The sequence below is a fragment of the Pteropus medius genome, unplaced genomic scaffold (assembly GCF_902729225.1).
Source record: "Pteropus medius unplaced genomic scaffold, Ma_sr-lr_union100, whole genome shotgun sequence".
In the NCBI taxonomy this organism is placed as follows: Eukaryota; Metazoa; Chordata; class Mammalia; order Chiroptera; family Pteropodidae; genus Pteropus; species Pteropus medius.
In genome coordinates this window covers 5,050,476-5,075,262 of record NW_024355206.1, presented here as the reverse complement: position 1 = coordinate 5,075,262, position 24,787 = coordinate 5,050,476, and the positions used below count along the sequence as shown (strand labels likewise).

At 41.0% G+C, this 24,787-nt stretch overlaps 1 protein-coding gene across 1 annotated transcript in view; it reads right to left on the bottom strand.

Annotated features, from left to right (window-relative positions):
* The window catches only part of EFL1 (elongation factor like GTPase 1), a 68,247-nt gene that overhangs the window by 38,174 nt on the left and 5,286 nt on the right, over positions 1-24,787 (bottom strand). The window contains exons 5-15 of the mRNA XM_039858269.1: positions 24,631-24,764; positions 23,330-23,467; positions 21,581-21,795; positions 19,161-19,284; positions 17,413-17,489; positions 16,561-16,697; positions 15,479-15,601; positions 13,351-13,450; positions 12,837-12,988; positions 12,432-12,598; positions 10,282-10,420 (exon numbers count right to left, since the gene is read on the bottom strand). Of these exons, the coding sequence (XP_039714203.1) occupies positions 10,282-10,420; positions 12,432-12,598; positions 12,837-12,988; positions 13,351-13,450; positions 15,479-15,601; positions 16,561-16,697; positions 17,413-17,489; positions 19,161-19,284; positions 21,581-21,795; positions 23,330-23,467; positions 24,631-24,764 (1,506 nt within the window). The remainder of the gene's footprint in view (positions 1-10,281; positions 10,421-12,431; positions 12,599-12,836; positions 12,989-13,350; positions 13,451-15,478; positions 15,602-16,560; positions 16,698-17,412; positions 17,490-19,160; positions 19,285-21,580; positions 21,796-23,329; positions 23,468-24,630; positions 24,765-24,787) is intronic.

Sequence of the window (24,787 nt, the reverse complement as noted above, 5' to 3'; positions counted from 1 at the left end):
ATAGACAGCCATTAACAGGATTAAAAATAGGAGATGCCTTCCAAAAGATCAGAGAATCTAAAAATACAGAAAAATATAGTTTAAAACATGCACTAAAGAAGCATTAAAATCAAAGCATAAAATAAAATAATCAAGAGAAAAATATATCAGTTGAAACTAGAGTGACCACAGAAATCATCACCCAAACTCGAGTTTTCAGGAGGAAGAGGGGCACTAGTAACACCTTCCAAAATGACAGGCATACAGCATACACCAGGATGTAGTGAGCAAGCAGGCCGTGAGGTCTTCCTAGTTATAAAAATAGATCGTTCCCTTTATTAAGAAAGGTGGAGTTAATGGGTTCAAATGCTCATCTTCCTCTCCACTTCCCTAGAGCCTTGTTTTCAGAATCTAAAAATCGATAAGGCACACTGAAGAAAATGGAAAAAAAGAATAGGATATACAAAAAATATTCCATGGTGTATGCAAAGAACAAAGCAACAGATGTTACATTTTAAAATAAATTTAAATTTAGTCGTAACGTTTGAGTTTTGCAAATATTTTTTATATCATTCATAGTTAAAATCAATAAATTCAAATTACCTATAGCTATATCAGTAAATTAAGATCTTTTACTTGTTTGGACTTTTTTTTTTTTAAGGCAATTTTATACTTTAATACCTGGTTTCAGTTATAAACTTGTCTAACCTCATAAAGGGAAGTGTTTTTCAAATTTAGTATCCAAAACACAATAGATATATTAGACTTATGTAGAAAATCAGACTTTTATGGTCCAAATTCAGAAAACACTCAAAGTTACTCCAAAAAATGAGATTTTGAAAGATCTGAGTAAGACCAATGTTATATTACTTGGAAACACGTGCAGCACTAAGATATCCGGCTGTGGACAGCCCTATGGTATCTCACATCTGGGAGAATATCTCTACACATAAAAGACACACAGCCACATGTGCGCACACACATCCAGCCTAGCTATCTACTCCAATATCTGTACTCAGATATAGGCCGTCGGGAGAAATTAATTCCTGGTGAACACAATGAACATCAGAAGCAACAAAGGAGCAAAGCAGAAGCACATGACTGGTGATCATATGCTGGAAATTCAAGTTCCTAGTACAAGCTGGACCTCCATTCTCCCTTTCTGATCTGTACTCTCTCAATTTTCTCATATATAATCTAGAAGCCAAACACCAGCAAGCTGATGAGTAACTGTAACGATACCTCCTAGAACTTCCATACTCTTTCTCCTGCTAACAATTCCGTTCCACCTCTGTGCTCAGAAGGAGCACCTGGGAGGGAAGTACACAGTCATGCATCTATCCCCTCGCACCGGCACTGGAACACGTGTCCTGGTAACATGCTCACTGGGTAAGGGGCCTGGCTTCAACACCAGATATGCCCGAAGAATGACGATCCCTGCCCTGGAGCTGAGAGACACCAACGGAAAGCACGACCAATGCGATGGAATCCATGTTCTAAGATAAATGGATTAAGAGTATAGAAGAAACTCAGAGGAAGGAGCCAGAAGTCTGTGCCTCAGAGCAGCTGGGGAAGCCTTGGAAGAGGGGCGCTGGGGCTGCGTTCTGAGCCCGACGTGGCCGGGCAGAATGCGGAAGAAGAACGCTTGAGCAGAAGAGTCAGTGTGCGCTGAAACAGTGTGAAAACCCTGGAGCAGCCACTGCTGAAAGCCACTTGGAGCTTCCTCAAGTAATAAAACAAGAGCTACCATGCGCCTCAGAGATTCTACCTCTCCGTGCACACGGAATGCAGGGTTTCCAAGAGGTGCATGCACTCCAGTGCTCACTACGACATTCTCCGCAACAGCCAAGATAGGGAAACAAGTAAGGTGTCTGCCAACGATGAACGTATAAAAGACCTGTAACGTGTACACACGTACACACAGTGGAATATTATTCAACCATGAGAAAGGAGGAAATCCTGCCATGTGAGATACACGGATGGACCTTAATTGAGTTGAGTCAGACAGAACAAGACAAACACTGAGTGATATCACTTGTACACGAAATCTAAAAGAGCCCAATCTATAGAAAGAGAGTAGAAGAGTGGTTACCAGAGGTTTTGGGGCGGGAAATTGAGGATGTGTTGTTTTAAGGTACTAAATTACAAACTAGGAGATAAACAAGTCCTGGAGAGCGAATGGCACAGCAAAGTGATTATAGACAATACTGTATTATAAACATCGAAGTCGCTAAAAGACTAAATCTTAATTGTTCCCACAACAAAAAAGCGATAATTATTTGATATGATAGAGGTGTTAGGTAACACTAGTGTTAATGATATTACAATATATATCAAATCAACATGCCCACCTTAAACTTACACAGTGTTCTATGTCAATTATATCTCAATAAAAATAATTTTTTAAGAATCCTGATGTATTCAAGAGTGGTGAGAAGTGAAGCAGAGGTGGGGAGAAGCTGCACACGAAACCAGTCTAAACTACAATATGACATCAGCGGTGAGGAAGTCTAAGGAGCTACTGGAAAACCTTTCTCCCTGGGAATGAGATTGGGGGTGGGGGTGTCTCTCATTCTCTCTCTAGAGTGTCTTTTTTTTTTCAAACTGGATAAAATTAACAAATTCTCATTGTTCAGCTTCTCTCTTCTCCCTTTTGAGAGCAGCTAAGCTATTTCCTCTCCAGTCCTTCCCGAGTCCTCTGCCCACCCACCCCGCCTCCCCACCATTGCCCAGAAAAGACCAGGGTTCTGGTTTCAACTCTCACAATTCAGGCTCAGAGAAGACCCAGTCTCTCTCAGAGTCTCAGATTCCCTTTATATAGAAGTGGACTTCATGAACTATGAAATTCAGGGCCTCCATAAGCAGAACGTCAAAAATCACAGCATATTTTCATTTTAACAATCATAGAAAGGGAGGGGAATCAGTAGAGAAGCATTTAAAGGAATCTCAGCTATACAGTTGTATAGAAAACAAAATCTAGTTAATAAGGGATGGTTAGAATAGTGCAATTAGTTGTCCAAGTCAAAACCTCCTCAGTCTCAGTGTTCTTGTCTGCAAAATGAAGATAAGTTTACTACTAAATTTGTTCTGAGTATTAAATAAGAAACATAAACAAAAGCAACTCACTGAACACGTAGAACGCAATAGGTGCTAAGTAAACTTTGGTTAAATCTAGTTTGCTATCTCTCTCAAATGCATTTATAAATGTGGCATCTCTTAGTTTAACAAAAGACATGCAAGTATTATGACGTTACGTAAACTGTTCAGAAAACGGAATTTTACAATTGTCATTTTGGAAAAATTGAAGGCCTGTGGCTTTGAACAACTATTATACAATAAATCTAATAACTGCTGCTTCTGTAGAGACCTAAAAGAAAAATGTTCCTCTCTCTACCCACTCCCATTCCCAGAAGACAGGGTCTTTGCCTTTGATTTTCAAAGCATATCTGATTTCTTCCAGCCATTACAGAGTCAAATAATAAGACGGGTTTAGATACAACAGTGAAGGAATAACAACTCTTTCTTCGATTCTGTACTTAAGACCCAAATCCTTTGAAATATGATCATCAATGCAATTATGCACTGAACTGCGGTAAGTTAACAGTCATCTGGGAAACATAAAACCAGTGACAATGTGCTTCTAACTACATGGGAGATCAGGATATTAGTGATATTTTATATTCTGCTTCACTGCCCACTAAGCAGCATATATTTTCATAATAATACTCTTTCCAAGTAGAAACAACTCAAGGAGTCATAACTCAATTTCCAAGATGAAGAGGAAACCGAAGGGAAAAAACATACGCGTGAAACAATGCCTCTAGTATTTGAAGACGTAGGAGGGGCAAGAGAAAGAGAGGTCCAAAATACATTTAAATGACTCTCTGAAATCATTCTTCAGGTTTAAACAGCATGCTAAACTCATCTCGACTTCTGTTTTAATGACTCAGACATCTCTGAACGTCCGATAAAAAAAAAACCACACGCCTGCCTGCCATGTGCAGGACTCTGGGCTGGACAAAAGAGTAGTTTTTAGTACCTCCACAGAGGAATACTGCTGTGTGAATAAACTTCGGCCCAGCAAAGCACACAACCCCCTCAGCACTCATACGCCTTCGCCCAACAGCTGAGAACCTTTACGAACAGAGTTAAAGGTTACTAATTTCACACGTGGGCTCCGGTGCGGAGCACAGGCTCCTGCAGGCGAGCAGACACCCAGTCTTTGTTCCAGTTTTCAGACAGGATGGAAACCCACGGCAAAGGCTGCCCCCTTGTGTTCTCAGCGTTGCCGTGGCCCTCGCTAGAGCTGAAACAACTGTCTGCACAGTAAGCCTGAACAGCCTGTGATGGCTCGGAGGGCAGACCCAACCTCTGCCCAGAAATCGAGGCCGCTTACGCCTTCAAAGAACACTCTGAGAATGTGGCAATGGTCGAGCTGGCTCAAGTCTGAGAAAGCCGTCTGGACCTCTCAAGACACAGCCATGTGTGGCTCGCTGGTCCTTGCACATCCACTCAGAATGAGGACTGCTTTTTTAAAGCTCCTGCTTACGAGAAAAGATCTCTAAGGGTTGGAATTCCTTTCTGTCCAATGCCCTCTGGGCCTCCGGCTTTCTAAAGGTTACCTGCAGCAAGCCGTAGGTACAGGGGCAGGGAGGAGGGCACTGAGAACAGCAACGAAAGGAAGCAGTACAGCACAACGAAAGGCAGTACAGAAAGTTCTTAGAAAACCGAACAAGAGAGAAGGAAAGGCCACAGAGGTCACCTGACCCAACCTTACTTTATAAGCATATCGAGTCAGGTCTGGAAGTCCCCACAAAAGTGGCCAACTTGCCGGAAGTCTCACCTGGCAAACCCAGTGCTGTTTCTCTCATAAGAGGCTACCTTACTGGTTAGTTTGGGATCAAAACTATGATGGACTGAGAAATAACCTAGAAGATTAAACTGAAGTAGCCAGCATGAGAACTCTAACCTAGTGGGTAGTATAGAACCAAACACATAATCAGCGCGACATGCATGTATGTGAGAGTGATTAAGTTATAAAAGTAAGCACGCAAGGCCTGTCTTTTCAGAGCAAGTAATAGTTCATTACATGTAAAAAGAAGAAAAAAACCCTGCATTTTTTGTTTCTTTTGAGAGACTGGAGCCTGAGAAAGGAAGGCTTACTAAAGACATTGATATCCCTTCCTCCTTTCTCCAAATCCTCCACCCCTAAATCTCAAGCAAAATGTCCAAAGAAAGGTAAAAATTAAGACAAGGCCATGTCAACACAGGAAAAGGTCTCATCCAAATGCCAGAAACTTTGAAAAATGGAACCAGATTAAAGTTCACCCGGTCAAACTAGAATTAACTTATGCCACTGAGAACAGCTGGTCTCTCCAGGAGAGCCCCCAGACCTCCTGAACACCCCAGAGTAAGAAGGGAAAGGGCAGAAGTCTTGGAAGATCCTGCAGCAGAACAAGTAACTCTGGCTGCTGCCAGAGGCTCAGTTTTGAGACAGCTAGGCCTGGGGCTACAACCAAGGACCTTGTACGAAAACCAGAAGGCCTTCTCCCCAGAAGAGACTACTGCTGGTCTAATTTAGTTGTTTGAAATCATTTGGTAATGGTAAAGCCAGAAGGCAAGGACAACACAGTGCTGGTTTAAGTCCATCCCTTTCTTAAGCTCCCTTACACTAGAAATGGCTCAATACAGAAAAGATGCAGATTCTTCCTAAGTGAACTTATAAATTCACACAAATAAAATCGTCTTACTACGGGAACACATGTTATGTATGAATGCGTGTTTACACATGGATAGAAATTTGGAAGAACATACGTTACACTGGTAACACCTACAGTAATTAACCGTAAGAAGGTCTCTTACCTATTTTTTTCCTACATTATTGGGTTTATAGTAATAGAGAGTGATCATGATTTACTTGTATTAGTAAAATAAAATGTCTTAACATAGATATTTCATGTACTAGAATAAGATAAAATGATATCAAGATAATATGGAAGAATAAATGTCTAAGAACAGCCAACTATTGAAATGAATAGTGATAAATAAAACTTAAAAATGAGTTATTGAAACCACCAGAACCAAGCAACATAAAATGGCAAATACATCAAAAATGAAAACAGAGCCCAGCAACAAACTAGTATTTGTAGACATCTGCAATGACAAAAGTGGTGACAAAACGGGGGGTGGGAGGAGGTTTACTTGATAAACTGTGCTGCCACGACAGCTATGCATCTGGGGGAAAAAATGAACCTAACTATCTATACCTTCCAGGTAACCTGGTCCATGCCCTAGAACAGCTTAGATGAGCCCATGAGGTCTACATAACATAAAACATTCAAAGAACAAACAAATGCCAAAGCACGTAATCGAGAATAAGAGAACTGACAGAAAAAAAAAAAAATGGTCGGTGGAGCTTAAGTCCCTAACCTCACACCTCAGATGACAACAACTGGGGCAGTTAACTCTCTAACTAGGAGGCAACTGAGCCCTGCCTTCCCTTGGGAGCACCCTTAGCTCAGAAGACCAGAAAGGGGCTTCAAGTGACTCCTGGGGGCAACTCTGGCCTTAGGAAGCCTAGGATAAAGCTCTCCTCATGAATGAACCAAGACTAAGAAAAAAGAGCTCAGACTCAGCATAGCTGTGCTTTTCCGACATCACACAGCCTTGCCTTTTTCAGCCCAGGATTCACCTGCGTGCCTCCAGAACACCTGGGACACACTGAGAGGAGGAGAGAGCGATTCGTTTCCGTGTACTGCGTGTAAGCAAAGAATTCCAAGGGGTAAAAATTGCCTTTGCTCTGGGGGCCTAGATAATCTTATCACCTTAAAATGTCACTATCTTGATATCCTTTAATAAGAACTGTTCAGACTAAGAAAGAATTTTGCTCATCTATGAAATTCCAAAATATTCATAATGAAAAGCAAATGTGTTTACTTCTAAAAAAAGTGTTTTCCGCACTTTCTAACTTCCTTTTCTACCTGAGAATAGTTTAAACTATGAAGAAATAAATGGTGAACACTAAGGCGCTCTGGCTGTTCATGTGTTCTCCCAACCTAAGCTCTGTGCTCTTACTAACTGATTGATTCGTTCAACCAATACTCACTGAGCGCCCAAAGGATCTTCATGAGGAGCAATGAAATGTAAAGACTTCCGAGGTAAAATCTCATTTGCAAGAAGGAGATAAGGTGACCGCTCCTGAATAAACACTAGTAGTCTGGCACACAGGCAGACACTATTTGATGTCATTATTATAACCAATACCAATACCAGGCTCCAAGCAAATGAACTGAATAATCAATCTGAAATCTATGATTATCTACGAGAGCACGTAGTACCAAAATCAACATAAGGAACAGTAAAAAGAACCTTGAAGGGATAACAAATGATAACAGTAACTAACAATTGATAATGTTATCAAATCACAACCTGGACAACAAGCCAGGGATATAGCTGGTTTCATGGCTGTTAACACCAAATTTTTTAAGGACCAGAAAATTCCTGTGCCATTTAAATGTTCCACAGAATAAAAAACAATGAAAACCACCCCTTAATTCGTTATTTATTTCATGAAACTAGTATAATGCTGATACCTAAATTCCACAAACAAATTTATCAACATGAAAAATCTGGATAACAGAAAATCGAATCTAACAGTGTATGAAGAGAATATGCAATGATCAAGTGATGTCCTTCTCCCCCTAGGAATGCAAGGATAGCTAAATAATCAGGAAATAATTAAATATAATTCAGGACATGAATTATAACAAGGAGGAAAGCTCTACGACTTTGGCTTCAGATGCTGAGATCGCATCAATAAAATTCAGTATCTATTCCCGAATTTAAAAAGTTTCCTAGCATAATAAGCAAGCACTATGAATCAACAGGCAAATCACTCAGCAAACCTGAAACTAAAATACTAGGAATATTTTCATTAAAGTCAGGAAGAAACCAGACAGAATAGCAGCTACAATTATTATTATCAGCCATATTTTTATAGGCAATATAACAATAAAAAGTCACATATCTATTAGGAAATATAAGACTAAAATCATGATCATCTGTAAAAGAAAAATTATTAAAATCAGTTGAAACTAAATGTTTAGAAGGGACTACTTATTTACTGACTAAAATAGACTCTTTCCAAATTGAAATACTGATAACAAAGTATATTTAAAAGAAATTCATTAGTAACTAAAAGTTTTACATAAGTACCACAAAAGGCTTAAGAATCACAAACTTTTGAAATTTCCCTTGAAATAAATCAAATTAAATATGCTAGTAAAACTCTTCAAAGACTTCTGACCCCTCAGGTAACCCACATTACTAGGAAACACACACACTCTCTCATTCAAACCACACCGACTTCCTATCCACCCAGCAGTCAACCATGGCGGAACTAAAACCAGTTCAGATAAAAGCTAAATATCATTTTCCTCATGTTGTAAAAAGAGGAATATCATATCTCTTCTTATAATATATCCCTGAAATTTTAAAGATTTAACCATATGGAAGAGATCTGAAAGTGTATTAAGAAAAGGCTAAAGATTTAGAATCCTAATTCAATTTCCCCTCACATTTTAACAGGAGCCTGTAGCAAACATTTACTTTCAGAGAGATTCTCAGTAGAAAACTGAACAAAAGGCTATTGTGTGTTAAACATGTGAGGACTTTCTGGCCCCGTCTATGCCAACTTTTCAAATATCACACTGGAATTAAATTACCTTAAACTTTAAATCAACTGTTTCTAGACCACAAAATCTATTCCACACGTATTAGTGTGAGTTCTCCAAGTGAGTAATAGCTGAGTTCAAAAGGGAAATACACATTTTTCAGGTGCCAGTGCAAGTGCTTCCCTTCAGACCTTGCCTATATTCACTGACTTGTTCAAGAACGCCATGAGCCTTCACCTCCTCCCCCGACAAGAGTTCCTCTCTGCATTAGATAAATCTGATTCTATCATTTCTGATGAAAAACACATGGGTATCAGTCACACCATTCTCTACTTTTTTCCTATCAAATAGGAATTACAACGTTTTCTCTAAGTTAACAGTTAAAAAAGATGAAATTTACAGGCCTGTCCTGGTCACTATAAACATCACTATGTTTTAATTTGTAATTTGTGTCTTATCACGGGCCTACTAAAATATAAAAGGAAATGAGAGATTATAATTAGTGGTATAGTTGTTTTAAACCATGTCCACAAATTCTTTGACATGTCTCCATCAAAAGGTGGCGTCAGTCCCCTCCCTCTGGATATGGGCCTGCCCTAGTGACTCACTTCTAATAAAGAGAATGTGGCAGAAGTGAGGCTGAAGGCTTTGGAGCTGATAGAGCTTCCTCCGGCCTCTTCCCCCTGGGATGCTCACGTGCAGAACCCAGCCACCAGGCCGTGAGGAAGCCAAGCAGCCATATGGAAGGCCACACGTTCCAGCCCCAGTCACACTCTCAACCAAGGTCCCAGCAGACAGCACCAACTGTCAAACACGAGTGAAAAGAGCCTTCATATAATTCTAGCACTTTAGCTGTCCCACCAAACCACTCCCAATTACAGATTCATGAGAAAACAAAAGGTGTCTCTGTAGTAAGCCACTAGGCTTTGGGTGGTCTGTTATGCAGCAACAGATAACTGGAACATATAAATTAGTTCAACCAAATTCAGCCACCCATCTTATGCTTCCCTCTCATTTCAACACCCACCTCCAAAGGAAGCAAAACTGTTTTAAGTTTAAAAACAAAACACCCAAAAAACAAAAACCCAAACTGTGCTGACATACCTGGGGCCTCAGACAAGTCAGCGGAGCAGCCTAATGGCTGGAATGCCAGCCTCCATTACCCTCAGCGGCCAGCTGGCTTTCTCTCGAGCTCTTTGCTTTTCACTTAGTAACAAACCAAAATCCTTGGCCTTCTCCTCCATTCTGCCTTAAACTTACTGCTAGCTTTGAAAAGTTGCTTTCATTAAATACCTGGTTTATGAGATTATTGCTACTGCTACATATGCTCCAGTTTTGAAATCAAGAAACAAGTGAAATGTGTCTAAAATGGTAACTCTGACTCTAAGGCTAAAGGAACCCCAGCTTTGAGTGGAGATGACTTGAGGAGTATTTTCTTTTAAAACAGAACTACTATAATTCACAGCAAGTTACTGATCTATGTGCTAATTACTCAAATGCATGAAGTTAACATCTAAGAACACGAGAAAAGAAGACCCCAGTCATTTCCTTCAGAGATTTCACTACGGTTGTGACCAGTCACGTAACCCCTCAGGATGGAGTACACATGTGACACACAGCACCACCCTACCTAGCACGTTTCCTGGAGGCACCTCTTCTAGGTCTTCCAGTTCCCTGCCCATCAGAAGGTACAGGTGTTCCAGAGTGCAGCATGCCATGTGGGGGACGGAGGGCAGGTCGTCCAGTGGAGCTGAGAAGCCTAATGGTACCTGGGCAAAGAAAAATGGCTGAAGGTAAGTTAGGAGGCATTAAATGAAAACATTAAATAATATCTATAGCATTATTAATCTTCATTAGTAAGACAGGCTGCAGTCACATTTCATGTCAACCTGAAACACACAAATCTGAATTGGTGTTACATAAAAATACATCTAACATTAAAATCTGAACTAGTAAAATTTCTCAAATATTTAAAAATTATCAGGAATCCCACACAATCATGAGCTTTATGGCGAAGTAACATAAATTCTGTTGTAACCTGGTAGCACCGCATAAGCTAATAAACAAAAACCCATGTCACCCCTTGCTAGGATTCACGCGAATCATGTCACACACTAGTTCTGGTGACAACTATGCTATTATTTCAACACTCATTACTATTATCATTTAAATTGATTTAACCTCCTTGTGATGCTCTTCAAGCATTCAAGAGGAGCTGGAGCTCTCGTGCTGGTAACGTGAAAATGAGCACTCTGGAGGAGCATTAAATGTCGACACGCTACAGGATGACACATTTCTGAGCTCCCCGGCATCACATTTATTCTTGAGGAGATATCGTCTCGAAATACTCAAGTTTTGTCGAGAATTATTCAATACCTTGAAAAATATTCAAGATATTTTCTTGAATTATTCAGTGACCTCCACATAAATGCTAGTGCCCTGAAAGCATTTCAATCACCAACTTATCTTTGGGACCCACAGGCCCAAGGCACTGTGCTCGTGCTATGCGGAGGAAAAAAATGTTAGGATATAACATATATGAAGATAACTAACATCACAAACATAAAGTGAGTGACAAAAAGCAATGCAGGCAGGTAAATTCATTAAAGCTCAGAGGAGGGAGAAGCTGTTACGTTAGGTTAAACATGAAAATGATGGCCTTGCAGGCATATATTACATTTAAGTGTATAACTTCTGATTCAATGACAATTCTGCAGGGTGCTCTAGAGATAGGTTAGGAAGAAATAAAAAATAGAAAGTTTAAACAGGAAGAGAAAAATCATCCATATGCAATATGACCATCCATCCACTTAGAACAAACTGTAAATTATGAGTAAGACAGTTCAACAAGGTGGCCAGACACAAGATCAATATAAAAAAGTTAACTGTCTGTAGATCAGCAAAAAAAAAAACCCCATTTTTTAAAAACAGTAATGTTTAGGTGTATCTATTCATTTCTTTAGGTTATTTCAAATGTTTTTCATTGAAGTTTTATAATTTTCTCTTAGATTTTGTTGCTATTCTAATACATTCATGGATAGAAAGATTTCTGTATTGCAAAATGTTGACTCATGCCAAATACACGTACTGATTTAAAGTGATACCAAACAGTGTCTCAATGGAGCTTTTCACAGAACCTGACAGGTAAATCCTTTCTTACTGCTTCTTGCTGAACCTGACTGGCAACCTGAACCTCTGGCATGTTCATCCTCCTATGACCTTCATGACCTAATTACTACGTATGCACCTTGCTTATGTCTGAAATGCTCTGTGACAGCTGTAGCCTGTGGTCTCCCTTTGCCCTTTGGGTCAAGCATATTTAGATGCTGGCCGTTCTATGCTTATAGACCCTCCTGATCAATTTTGAGGATCTGCCTGTCATGTGACTGCTGCATGTCACCTGCTCACTGCCCATGCCTTTAGCCAGTGACACTAATTTTTTGGACCTCCCTATTTCTTGAAGATCTGCCACTGTCCTGGCTCTAGCAGGACATCTGTTGTTCCCAGTTCCTTTCTCTAGCCTTGAAGAGAAAAACCTTAAAATTAATTAAATAAGGCCTGGAAGCTGTGCTCAGATACTGGTTTAGTTTCCTAAATGCTACTAAGTAAAACAGGGTACCAAATGTTACCAAAAAAACACAAGAGAATATATGAATTCAGCCAAATGTGCCTTCCTAGAGACAAAAATAAATCTACCAATAAGGTAATAACCAACTTCGACAATTTGAAAACTACTGAAACCTTGAAACAATATGCTGATGTTTTATTTCCAACTCTTACCCGCTGCAAAAACTCAACAGGACTATATTTAGGCCCCAAGACAAAAATTTTCTTTCCTCTTCGAGCCACACCACTGAATACCCGAGCAAATGCAATGAAAGTCTCTTGGCTGTTTCCTTCCTGTGGCACAGGTGTCGGGGTCATACTCTCCACTTGTTGCTCATCACCTGCCAGAAACAAAAGGATAATGAATGCCAAGAATGCTCTCTCCACTCCAAGAACTGCCAGGAAACAGGGAACAGTGAATAGGATATAAATTTGGCCCAGTCTCAGGAAAGAGACACCAAGAATGAAAGGATACTGATAAAACCTACAATTAAAGCTAGAAGCTGGAGTGCTAAAGGATGAGTGTCCCACATTAAGTAACAACTATTTTGCACCAAAGCCTACGTAAGAAAGATGTACCTTTTGGGTCCTCTCCCTCTGGACTTGTTGCAAGGGCACCCCCATCTGGGGCGGACTCCACAGGCACCTGGCCCTGCGCTGCTGCGAGCTTCTCCGCGTGCCTCTGTCTTGCACGCTCACGCCTCTGAGCAATTTCTTCTTGTGTGAGAGGTCTACAGGATACCACAAACGTGTTAACATCTGGCAACATCAGGCATCTCAGTCCACTCACACAGAGAAACAGCAGTTATTAATGTGGCTGGGTAAGACAGCGGGTGGTCCCAGGTCCCTTCACTGAGGTTTCTCCAAGTCCTCTCCCTAACTGTGGCAACAGGAGAGACGGCCTATCGGGCTTTCTCTGAGGATGCTGTGTCCCCAGCTATTCTGAATTATGAACCGACATGCAAGAGCCAATATCTCCACAATGCGCCTTACACAACAGCACGGACCTTTCTCAGATACCCACACTTCCAATGCACCCCCACCAAACATAAGCCATTTCCCCAGGCCAGCCCAACTTCCCCCACGCCCTTACCTTGGCTTGTTCTGAGGCAAAGCCTTAGCGTCAACTGCGAACATTTTGGAAACAAAGATAATAACTGGAGCAGTATCTTCACTTCCACATTTCATGAAAGCTGAACGAGCGGGAAGAGAAATGTCACTTTCCCCCCATTATTAAAAATCCATTTTTCTACAAAACAATTAGATGTTTAGACAATGACATCACTTAAATATATAAGCAGCCTATAATCTTTTACAACCACGATAAAAATTCCATTTAAAAAAGTATAAAATTGCCAGAATAGAGCAAGAGCAAGCAAAACTGGCAGAAATGAGGAAAGAAAAGCAAAATTAACAGGGTGAGAGGAGGGCTGGGGCAACCCCTAAATAGAGCTGCAGCAAGGAAACAGGGTGCCCACCCCGCAAGCCCTCACAGATTTCCCCTGGACCCAGTGGAAGGGACAGAACTGAGGAATGTTATCAAAGGTCAGGGGTCAACAGGCAGCACTTGAACAAAATAGATAAAAATCAATAGCTTTTTCCCATCCCCACAATAACAAGTCAGAAAACAAAACAGGCAAAAATATCTTACCATGACAGTAATGACAAATCTTAGAATTAAAATCCATTATTACAAAGACATCGATTTTCCCTAAATCTATAAATTTTACACAACTTCATAGCGACACACTGACACTTTTCTTAACCTACACTGGAGGTACAGAAGTATTCCTTAGTAATTTTTTAAAACTGCCATGTCAAAAAATTGTTATGTAAGTTAAAGAATTCATCAGTAAAATCTGAACCAGAAAAAACATTCTGGAAGTCAGAATTAAACATGTACCAGAAGTCTTGCCTGGGAAAGCTCTGAAAGGTTTTGAGGAACAGAATGACACATCCAACCTTACACGTGAACAGATCGCTCTGGCTGCAGGGCTGACAAAACACTGAAGGGGAATCCAGAGCAGAAGCTTGACTTTTCTGTCTGAAAGCTATTATAATGACAGAGAGGCGGAAGTGGAAATGCTGAGAAGTAGCTGAACTGTGGATATATTTCAAGGGAAAAATAACAGGATTTGCAGATGGACTGGATGCAGGCCTGCGAGATGAGCCATGGATGACTCCGAGGCTTTTGGACTGAGCCAATGAAAGACTGGAGGTCCCTAGAGCTGAGATGGAATAACCAGAAACAGGCTGGGGGAGAAGACAAGAAGCCCAGCTTGGGATAGGTTGTTTGCCATGCTTCTTAGCCGCGTGGAGAGAGGGAGTGTGCAACCGGACAAAAGAGTGTGGAGTTCAGGGAACACATCTGCACTGGAGACACAGATGTGGGGATTATGAACACAGCCTTGTCATGTGAAGCCTAGAGATTGGATAAGATCACCTGGAGAGTGGATGCAGATAGAAAACAGGTAAGGTCAAAACACTGAACCTTGCTTGGGGACATCTCAGTTAACAAGTCAGGGAGATGGAGAGGAACCGGAAAGAGATTAAGAATAAGCGGACAGGGAGAAAAGTAGAAGCACGTGGAAGCCTGGAAGTCGAGGGAAGAGTCTCAAGAAAGGAGTGACCAGTTGTGTCGAATGCTTCTGACAGATCTGGTCAGGTGATTTAACAAGGACACTAAACAGTGGCCCCGAGAACAGGAGCGCAGTGGTTCTGGGGGTGGAACACCAAATTCAGCAGAATGGGTGAAGTGGAAACAGTGAGTGCACACAGGTGAGTACCGTGGAGCTTACAGAGGCTGGAATGGGAGGCACCCCTCTCCAGGGAGCATATGCGCAGGCCTTCTAAGGAGCCACACAGCCCCTGGAACCCTAAGGACACAGCCATGGCGGCGACGCAGCAGCTCACGGACACGGTCCTGGCTGTTTAGGAGTATGAAATATAGCATCATGATGAGATTATGAAATGAGATCAGCGCAGAAAGGAGTCTCAGAGTTTCTGGTCTCCCACCCCACTAGTGGAAAACAAATGGCTATAGAAAAAAATAAAACCTTTGGAGAAAAACCGGTGAAAGGGTCATTTGTAAAACTTTATCTGTGGAGGTGGACATGTGACAACTTATCGTTCAGCAGACTGGCAGTCCACAAACTGGTCTAGAGCAGCCTTGCTTAGGACAATCAAAAAGAGGATGCATGCTATGCTCATCTTTACCTCACCTGCTTTGAGTGCCTGGGTTTCCGGTGGAAGAGAGTCAAATGTGTGTGATCCTGTACACATCAGTTTCTCCACTCTCTCAGCAGTAATATCGAGGGGACTAGGAAGTTTCTGACACACCATAGCTGAAGTCTGTTGTTAAGAATTCAAAACCTTGAGCAAGGGCCCTCCACCAAGGTACAGATCCACAGTGTGCACTAAACATCGAGGGAACAACGTATGTCTACGGAAAACATCTGGGCTGTAAGGCAACGTTACTGTATGTGTCATGTCTCAAAATGGATATAATTCCAGGAACTTCATGGACTCCCTAAAGCCCAGGAAGGATTCTTACAATAGCTATCCTAATATGCTGATGGCCCACGAAACAAGAGATGACAACAAAGCTTACTAGCTTAGCTACCTGTGACCATGAAATCCTGATAATTTTTCATATGGTTTCAGTCTATATACTTTTATAGAACCAACGGCCACAAGCTACGATACAAGAAAGTCCCCTACCAGAGCAAGTGTCACTGTAGGGGTAGGTGTCCATCAGAGCTCTGGGCTGAGCTACCACAACTGGTCCACTCCCAGGACACTGAACCCCGCCCCCCCCGCTCCTATGCACCCCATGGACATTGCCTGTACACAAAGATCAATGAAGATCATTTAAACTCATGTGTTCAAATACTTGGGTTACATTAACTGTAATCAAGTATTTTTGTGATCACTAACATGATGGGAAACAGTAACGTACTGACACTAGATGAAATGGTGATCTAATGCAAACATCTAAATTCTCTAATATATAAATCTTAGTAATATAAAATTTCTATTTTCACAGCTAATGAAACAAAAATAAAGGAAAATATGTTCTTAAAAGAATATTCTTTTAGACTGGTATTGGTATGACTACTAATAAGTATTAATACATTAATTTTTAAAGCATTAAAGTTTCATAGGAGAATGCTAAATAACCACAGAAAACTTACTTTGGACTAGAATGCATTATTTCCAGACAATTTCCTGGCTGCCAATCACATGTTCCTTTTTCTTGTTTTGTCAAAACTACTTCACTAAAAGCCATTGAAATAAAGGATACCAAGAACAGCGTGCGCTATAGGCAGCCACTGACTGCAGATGGCACTGAGCTGGACTTTAGGGTCTGAATGTCGTGCTTCCCGGGCTCCCATCTTCAATCCTAAAGAAGTCACTATTTTATCAATTTTTTCTTTGTCCCTACAGTAAACACACAAGATTGGGGGAGGGGTCACACAGGTGTGAAGGAGCAGCACAAAAAAAGAATGCAACATCAATACATCTATTCCTGATGCACTACTTTTTCTACGGAAAAATCAACAGAAACGATCAAAAGGGGCTCCTGCTACTACATTAGAGGACCGCTCAATCTCTGCTCTTATGCTGTCAAATGAGCCTTTAAAACTTCCCATAAAGCACCATTAAACAAATGATGTCAAATGGTGACACGGTTTTACAAATAAAATGCTTAAAAGGCATTATTCCAACTCTGGTAAAACACAGAAAGTAAATTTACTAAAGCAAACTTTCTTTTCCACTTGTATCAGGCAAGTTTTCTCCCAAGTTCCTCATTAATGATCACAGGTATCAAGAACGTTTTTTTGTTTGTTTGTTTTTTTTAACTATGATTACTATTTTATTTTAAACTAGCTTTATAAAAGCAAAGGTCCAATGTTTCTCTGTCCTTTTATCTGTTCCCCTCGGCACTCTGTAACATTGCTGTTTTGTCTCTCCTGTTACCTTTGACTTGGGCTACACATACCCCTGTAAACTGTCTCCAGCTCCTGAAATCGACTCAACTGTAAAGGCTTTCTTCACTTTCCCTGTCTACGTCAGCTTTCCCAAGTGTGATTCACTAAAATAGGAAGTGAGGCAAATTATCCTGTCCAAAGATAAAGTTTTATAACAGTCTTACTTTTTTAAGACAGCATCATATAAACTCCATATATTTTCCAGGATTAGCTGTACAAATAATGGTTTCTTTCCTTTTGCCTATAAAAAAGAATATACATGCATAAGTTTCCAAGTATTTAACAGGTATCTTAAATATTCATTCTTATATTTTATTACCAGTCTCATTTCTACCAGAAAATATTTATCCAACAGTAAAGAGGAGGAAAGTAGTTATAATAACCCACTGTTCTCTTACTGTGGGAACTATGGACTTCACAAATGATGAAACCATTTGGGGGACTTATCACTGCAGCTGCCCCGTCACTGACATTAAAGGAACACACAGTACCGAAGCTGAGGGCTAAAACTTCCCTCTGCGTGTGCAGGCCTTTCCCTGGACTAAAGGCTAATGATGTTCTTAAATAGGAAAAACACTTAACTTCAAGAAAGAGGCTATTAAATAAACAAAAAACCGACCGGTTCTCTTAAACTATGCTAAATAAGAGCAAGAGCACCCCGAGATGGATTCTCTCAGAGACATGAGATGGAACACGAACCGATACTGCCCTTCTCAAGAGCCACCGCTAAGTAGTAGGAAATTACGTCGTTACCTTTGAATGCTTGGTTTCAAAAAAAGTCATCAAGAAGCCATAAAAACTTATGCACAAACATGCCCACCATAGCTTTACTTTTAATACCAAAACATTTAAAAGACAAAAACAAAAACTATGTCTCCAATCTTAGGAGAGTGATTCCATGAAGCACTCACAAAACAAAATAACAACAAGGTACTTATTATGTGACAGGAACTGTTCTCAAGACTTTTCTCAGATGGTTTCATATAATCACAACCAGAGGTAAGTACGACGACCTCCATTTTGCAAATGAAAAACCTAGATACAGGTCACAAAGCTAGTGAATGCTGCAGCTGAGATTTAAGCAGAGTCCGAATCTCAAATCAGCTCTTTCCCACTTCACACTGGCTCCTTTTTAAATACACTGTTTATAAAAAGATTTCTCAGGCAAGGGAAGATATTCATGATTTTTTTTTTTTTAATTTAGATATAACATCAAGCGAAAAAGCAGCTACGTTATATAAACAGCATAATATCAACTGAGGGATATATGCATCTATCCAAAAAGAAAAAAAATAAATTAAAACCATAGCATTAGCATTGTTGGCTTCTGATTTTTTCTTTCCTGTGCTTTTATAATACTTTCTAAAAGGAACATATATGCTCTTTAATGAGAATAATATACAAAATCCTGAATTTTACATTAAAAGTGTCAAGAAAAGTATCATTTGAGGCTACGTGACTCAGCGGTCAGTCCTACATTGCCTCTACCTACAGAAGGAAGGGTTCCAGGGAGCCCCTGCTTCTCCCCATTACCACTCATGGTGACTGGCATTAGTAAGAGATGCCTCAGCTGAGACTAGGAATACACTGTGGGCCATACGGTGGTGTGTAAAAGAGACGTCTCCTTAACGGTGAAAGGGACACACAAATGCATGATGCAAAATGTGTGCCTTCGAGTGACCAGGACGAGAATTTTGCTACCCCCCAATAATAATTATTTATTATCTATATTTAAAGAACTCTACTTAAGCAATACTTGGATCTGACTCATGAGCTTTAACCAAATATATACAGTTAAAAAGTCCTTCAGGAACTGACACCAAAGCCAAATTACATCCTATTAAGTGTGACAGTAAAGATTTTCTTGGGGCAAGAGCGTAACCGACATTCAAAAGGAAGGTATGCACATTACCTGATCAACCTTCATGATCTTCTTAGCCTTCATATTTATATAATAATCTCCCCACAATGTTTTCAAAAGAACTTCCTTTTTGATGCCAATTTTTTGACTGTAGATCTTGGCAAAGTGCTCAATTCTGAAACGAAAGCAAGCGTTAGGTTATTAATAACAACAATAAGTATGGGTATAGCTGACACTGGAGTGTTTCTGTGCCAGATACTGTTCAAAGTGCTTCAGATGTATTACTAACATAATAATTTCAACTCACCTACAAGGCAGGTACAAATTATCTCCTGTTTTACAGAAAAGGATAGAGAAGCACATAGATATTCATAGGTCATAAGTGAAGCTGGGCTTCAAACCCGAGCATCTGACCCGAGCCTGTGTTCTTGTCCAATCATCTCTACATGCACATGAATCAGACCCCACGTTACAGCTCCCATTCTTAACTGCATGTGTAAACACGGGAGGAGGGACAATGGCCAAAGAAATCCAGGCTCTAGTTGCCCATTGCAACTGTGCCAACAAAAACGGCTTCAGCCATTCACTGCTATAGCTGTCTGTTCACAAAGAGAATGAAATCTAGCCAGAACCTGCCAAAAAGGGTTTTTCAGCATCCACAATTAAACCCCAAACGCATGCACTTAACTCCCTCAGCTCCTAGAGAAACCAGTTAGCGCCAGCTCTGCTCTCAACCATGGGAGGGCAGTCACCTGACAAACATGGGTGCTGCTGTACGTAGTGTCTGCGTTGTCTGGATAAAGGACCTAAAGGAAATCTTTTCTGCAGGGAACAGTATGTTTAACCAAAGGTTTGAGTCCAACTCTCAAAGCACCAGCATCTGAAAAGATGCAGTTGCTACTTTATCCACTGCAGAAGGAATCCAAAGTTAACATACTCTAGACCGTTCTTTACACATCAGTCAGCAACTGTGGTACTGCTGGAATCCAGAAGTTAACTACGACTCAGTCCAACGAGCTGACACTCTCTGATGAGACTGGAAGCCTGGTGAGGGTGATAAGCTGAAGGAGCAGGAGTTAATAATTATGGTTGGAAGCAAGAATGTGAAGAGCATCAGGCAGCAGCGTAGAAGCAAAAGCAGGCAATGCAGAAACTGCTAACGATAAATATCCAAGTCCCCTTTCAGTGAGGGCCAAGGGACAAAAAAATACCCACTCAAGAATCAAAATTCAGATTACACAGTAACAGGCTGTTGACACTGTGGAGCTGGCCTCAAGGGTCCGTTACTTTCAAAATAACTCACTATGGTAAACTTTATTTCCCATTTGATCCAACAGTAATTTATTTAGCAGAGCGACTTTTTAAATTTTCCAAAACTTTACTTCCTATTACTTAATAATTATTATGTATAAACAAATGACACAAATCACAAATTACACATTATTCCTACAATAACTTATGTAATCATGAGTTATGTTATTATTACTACATTATCTATAATCCTTTTGTCCTTCTGAAGAGAGAACCCGTCTTCTCTGCACAGGTTCTCGGCTCGCTCCACTGTCTGACAGCTCTCCCAGCACAGAGGGCTGAAAGGGCACGCCTGGTCTCGCGCCCACTTCAGTCACTACTCCACAGTGAGGACGGGGCCAACGGCCGACACTCACTGGGCAGAGCTCCTGGGCCTCAAAAAGAAAGCAGGTCTTGTCCCGCTGACGACTCCAGGGGTTAGTAAATCGAGAACTCTGTATTTTTTCTTACAATTGTCGTGCAGCTACTATAACCTCAAAATAAAAAGTTCAATTTAAAAAATCAGTTGCAACTTCTGAGGGAAAACGTTCGTTCCAGTTTGTTCTGGGTTGTATAGCTTGCCTTCACCCAAGGTTCCAAATAACTTGCTCTGGGGAGAGAAGAGGAGCTTTGCATAACTTGTTGGCTGCTGACCAAACTTTTGGGTCCCTTTTGGCAGGGGGAGTTGGCAAAGTGATACTATTTTTAGAAGGTAAGTAACTGCCCTGTAGAGGAAATCGAACGGTAGGAGAGGGTGGAAACGTAAATTCCCAGGCAGAACTGCAGACTCTTAACAACCGGTGGAGCAATGGAGTGTCCCACTGCCCGGTGTCCAGTGGGATTTATGAGCAACTGCAGAAGGCACTGAGCACGGGCAGCTCTGTGACGACAGCACAGTCCACGGGCCTGGGAGGCCCAGAGACCCTTCCAGAAGGCCTATGAAGTGAAAAACTGTCATAATGAAACTAAGACGATGCCTTGCCTTTTGCACCATTCTCAAGTAAACTGGGTTGTCTAACTACATAACTGAACGAACAGAAAGCAGAAACCCTTGAGAATCTAGGTGTCTTTATTAAAGATGTCCACTTCTGATGTATTTATGAATTATAATAATGATAACCATATAAAAAACCACTTGTGTATCAAATCCACAGAGATGTAACAGATGCAAACAGACTCACCCGAAGCCCCACCCGTCGACTGCACTTGTGAATACCACATTCCCCTGGTCTGGAGAGAAGTAAAGGTGGGAATCATCCGTGTCCTCCAAGCCAGCACTCCAGTCGTACACTTGCTCTCCCGGGTCAGAATTTGGGTTCCCCTGGGATTCGGTCTCTCTCTCTGCTCTTTCTTCTAGGACTTTAGAAGTAAAAAGAGTTCCTGTGAGCGCATTAATCTAGAAGAGATGGTGATACGGCAGACTGTCATTCAATGCTTAGCATGCCCACGGTGAGAGACACCCTGCCTAACCATTAAGCCAAGAGCCATCTGTCAGTCACGGTCTGGGCTCATATTAATAGTAATATGACATTTATAATAATTAACTTACAAGTTATCAGCCCATTCTTTCTCGACCCAACAAAAGTAAAATCATTTTTGTGATTATTCGTCTAGTGCAAACACTGTTAAAGTCACAACTTTAACTCCAGGCCTGGTGTCACTAGGAACTCAGTTTCCACCCCGACAACCCTAGTTTACAGCCTTAGTCAAGTCCCTGGCCACTTCACACACCAGCTGTTTGAACTTTTCACCACTCTCTCCGGGCCTTCTTCCCAAACTCCAACTCTCAAGTAAGTAATCTTATTTCCTACCTGAGAGAGAAAACAGAGCCTATTATCCAGAAATCCTGCAAACTCCCCATATTCCAACCCGTCAGCCTGTCTGTATCTGCAAACCCACCGGCCCTGCTCCTTCCACTGCGAGGCAGGGGCATTTCGCCTGTGTCCGTCTCTGTCTGTCTCTACAGGGAACGAGACCCACTGATCCACTTTTTCCACTGCTCTGCCTTCATCATTCCCTCCCTTCGGCAAATACATTTTAAGTTGGTCTCATCAATGGTGCTCCACTTTCTTGAAGAAGAGTTCGAGCTCAATGCACGGCATAGAGGCTCACCACACGCTAAGGCCTGGCTGCCTTCCTGCTCATACCTCCTGGCCCTGCTCACTGTGCTCTAATCTGTTGGCTGTAAAAGACAATCTGCACCTCTCTGGGTGAAACACTGTGCTGTGTTTTCTCGCCTTTATGACTTTGTGCATCCTGTCCCTTCTCTCTCAAACGCCTCTGCCATAATTCTCTACCTGCATACACTACCTTCTGTTGCAAGACTTTTCCTAACTCTCTCCTCCCTCTCACCTGGTCTGGGTGAGGTGGTCCTCACCTGTGTTCTCGAATCACACCAGGGCTTATCTCACTGTTCTCCAAATGTCTCCTTTAACTGTTTGTCTCCCCTACTACACTGTGAGATTTTGAAAATAAAGACTCTGACCTGTCTGCCCTTACATTCGTAATACCCAGCACACGACAAATATCCAAGAATTCATTTATTCAACATATAGCTATATAAATGTTTCCTGAATAAATAAATTTAAAAATACTTGGGTAAAATTCCATTTAAAGACAGGTCATAAAAAAAAAAAAGTCTCCTATCATCATTCCATTTTGGAACCAAACTACAAGGTTTAAACCAGAGAGCATTAAAACCTACTGTCTAAGTTTCATAGTCGAGAAGGTTTCCAGGGTAGGGGGGCTCCTGAAAGGATGCCTGTCCTGTTGCCTGTGTTGTAGTATAACTGTAATACATATGAATCTTAAGCGGAAAAGTTCTAAATAAGAATTTTCTATAGCAATGCCACACACACAACTTAGCAACTTCCTTACAATGATACCTCCTTGAGCCCCAATTTTTAAAATACTGATGTAAAGGGTAATACCTGCTCTAAAATATTCTTGAGGTGAGAATACGCCTCCTGTGGGGTGAATTTCAGTTCCACTATCAAGCGATCTATCTTATTAATCACTAAAACTGGACGGATGTTTTCGAGCCAGGCTTGTCGTAGAACTGCCTGTGTCTGATTAAAAGAGAAAGGAAAATATGAAACTCATGATTCGAAAAAATTAAAGCATATTGGAATATTATGAATCAGTTAATTTCCTTCATCACAACTGAGACTACACAAGAAATCATCCTTGCCTTTATGGAACTGGGAAGAGAGACAGACAGACAGAGACAGACACACACACACACACTTCACTGAATAATTAAAAAATAAACACTTATGTTGACGACACACAGGTCAAAAACAGAACATGCCCCCAAAGTCCCGTGTATACTTTCCCAACCATAACCCCATCTCTTAGAGCTAACCACTGTTGTGCTATATGGAAATCAGGTGTGTTAATTTCACTTAGGACACCTAGGACACTACAGACCAAGGATGCGCTTCTTAAGCTGAGATGCCTGTTGTGCCTTTAGGGGAAATCGGAGGAGAAGGTATTTGATAATTATAGCACATCTTCTTGGAATTACCAACTTTCCTCCATTTGAGTCATTAAACCTTTTATTATTCTTTTTATGAAACAAACAAGGGTATATTAAGAAGTAGAGCAGAAATAGAATGAAAAAGGTGACAACATGTTAAAGATAAAACATAAGGTTTCAAGAAAAATTGTTAACAGAGCTGAGCTTCAAGAGCCACTCTGAGCTCCATACCCACTGGAGCAAAATGCTCACTCTAGCCTTAGGAATGAACTTTTTCAGCTTTGATGGAAAAGATGAGAAACACTAGATTAAGGATATAGAAGTGTAGGAGAGGGAAGAAGGGGAAGGGAGAGGACAAGTGCAGATTAAGAAGTGAACAGAGGAAGACGTCTGTTGTCTCGGGGAAAACTAGCCCAGGATTTTGCTATAAACAACCTCTCTCAGTACAGAAACCCTTTCCATTGGATTAAAACCACCAGATCGTCCCCAAATTCTTTTCTCCCATTTCTGCTGAGTCCTTCCGTAAAAGGATATCAGAGGCATTTCAAAGTATCTAAAGTCACCCTAAGATCCCTTCAAAACTCAGGTGATTTAACTCTATCACCGACTGGAATATTATCAAATGTGAAATGGCAAATCAATGTCTGATCATTAGTGAAATATCTGAAAAGGCACATAGTAAGCAAGTCAGCTCCTCCTCTTTCCCCACCTTCCCTAACCAGTTAAATGTTTTCACACCGCAGCCCACACTACCTGTGGACAGACCCCTTCCACAGCATCGACCACAATGATGCATCCATCGCAGATGCGAACAGCCGTTGACACTTCTGAGGAGAAATCCACGTGTCCTGGGGAGTCTATGAGATTAATCAGGTACTCCTCCTTACCTGAAATGAAATTTGAGGACACA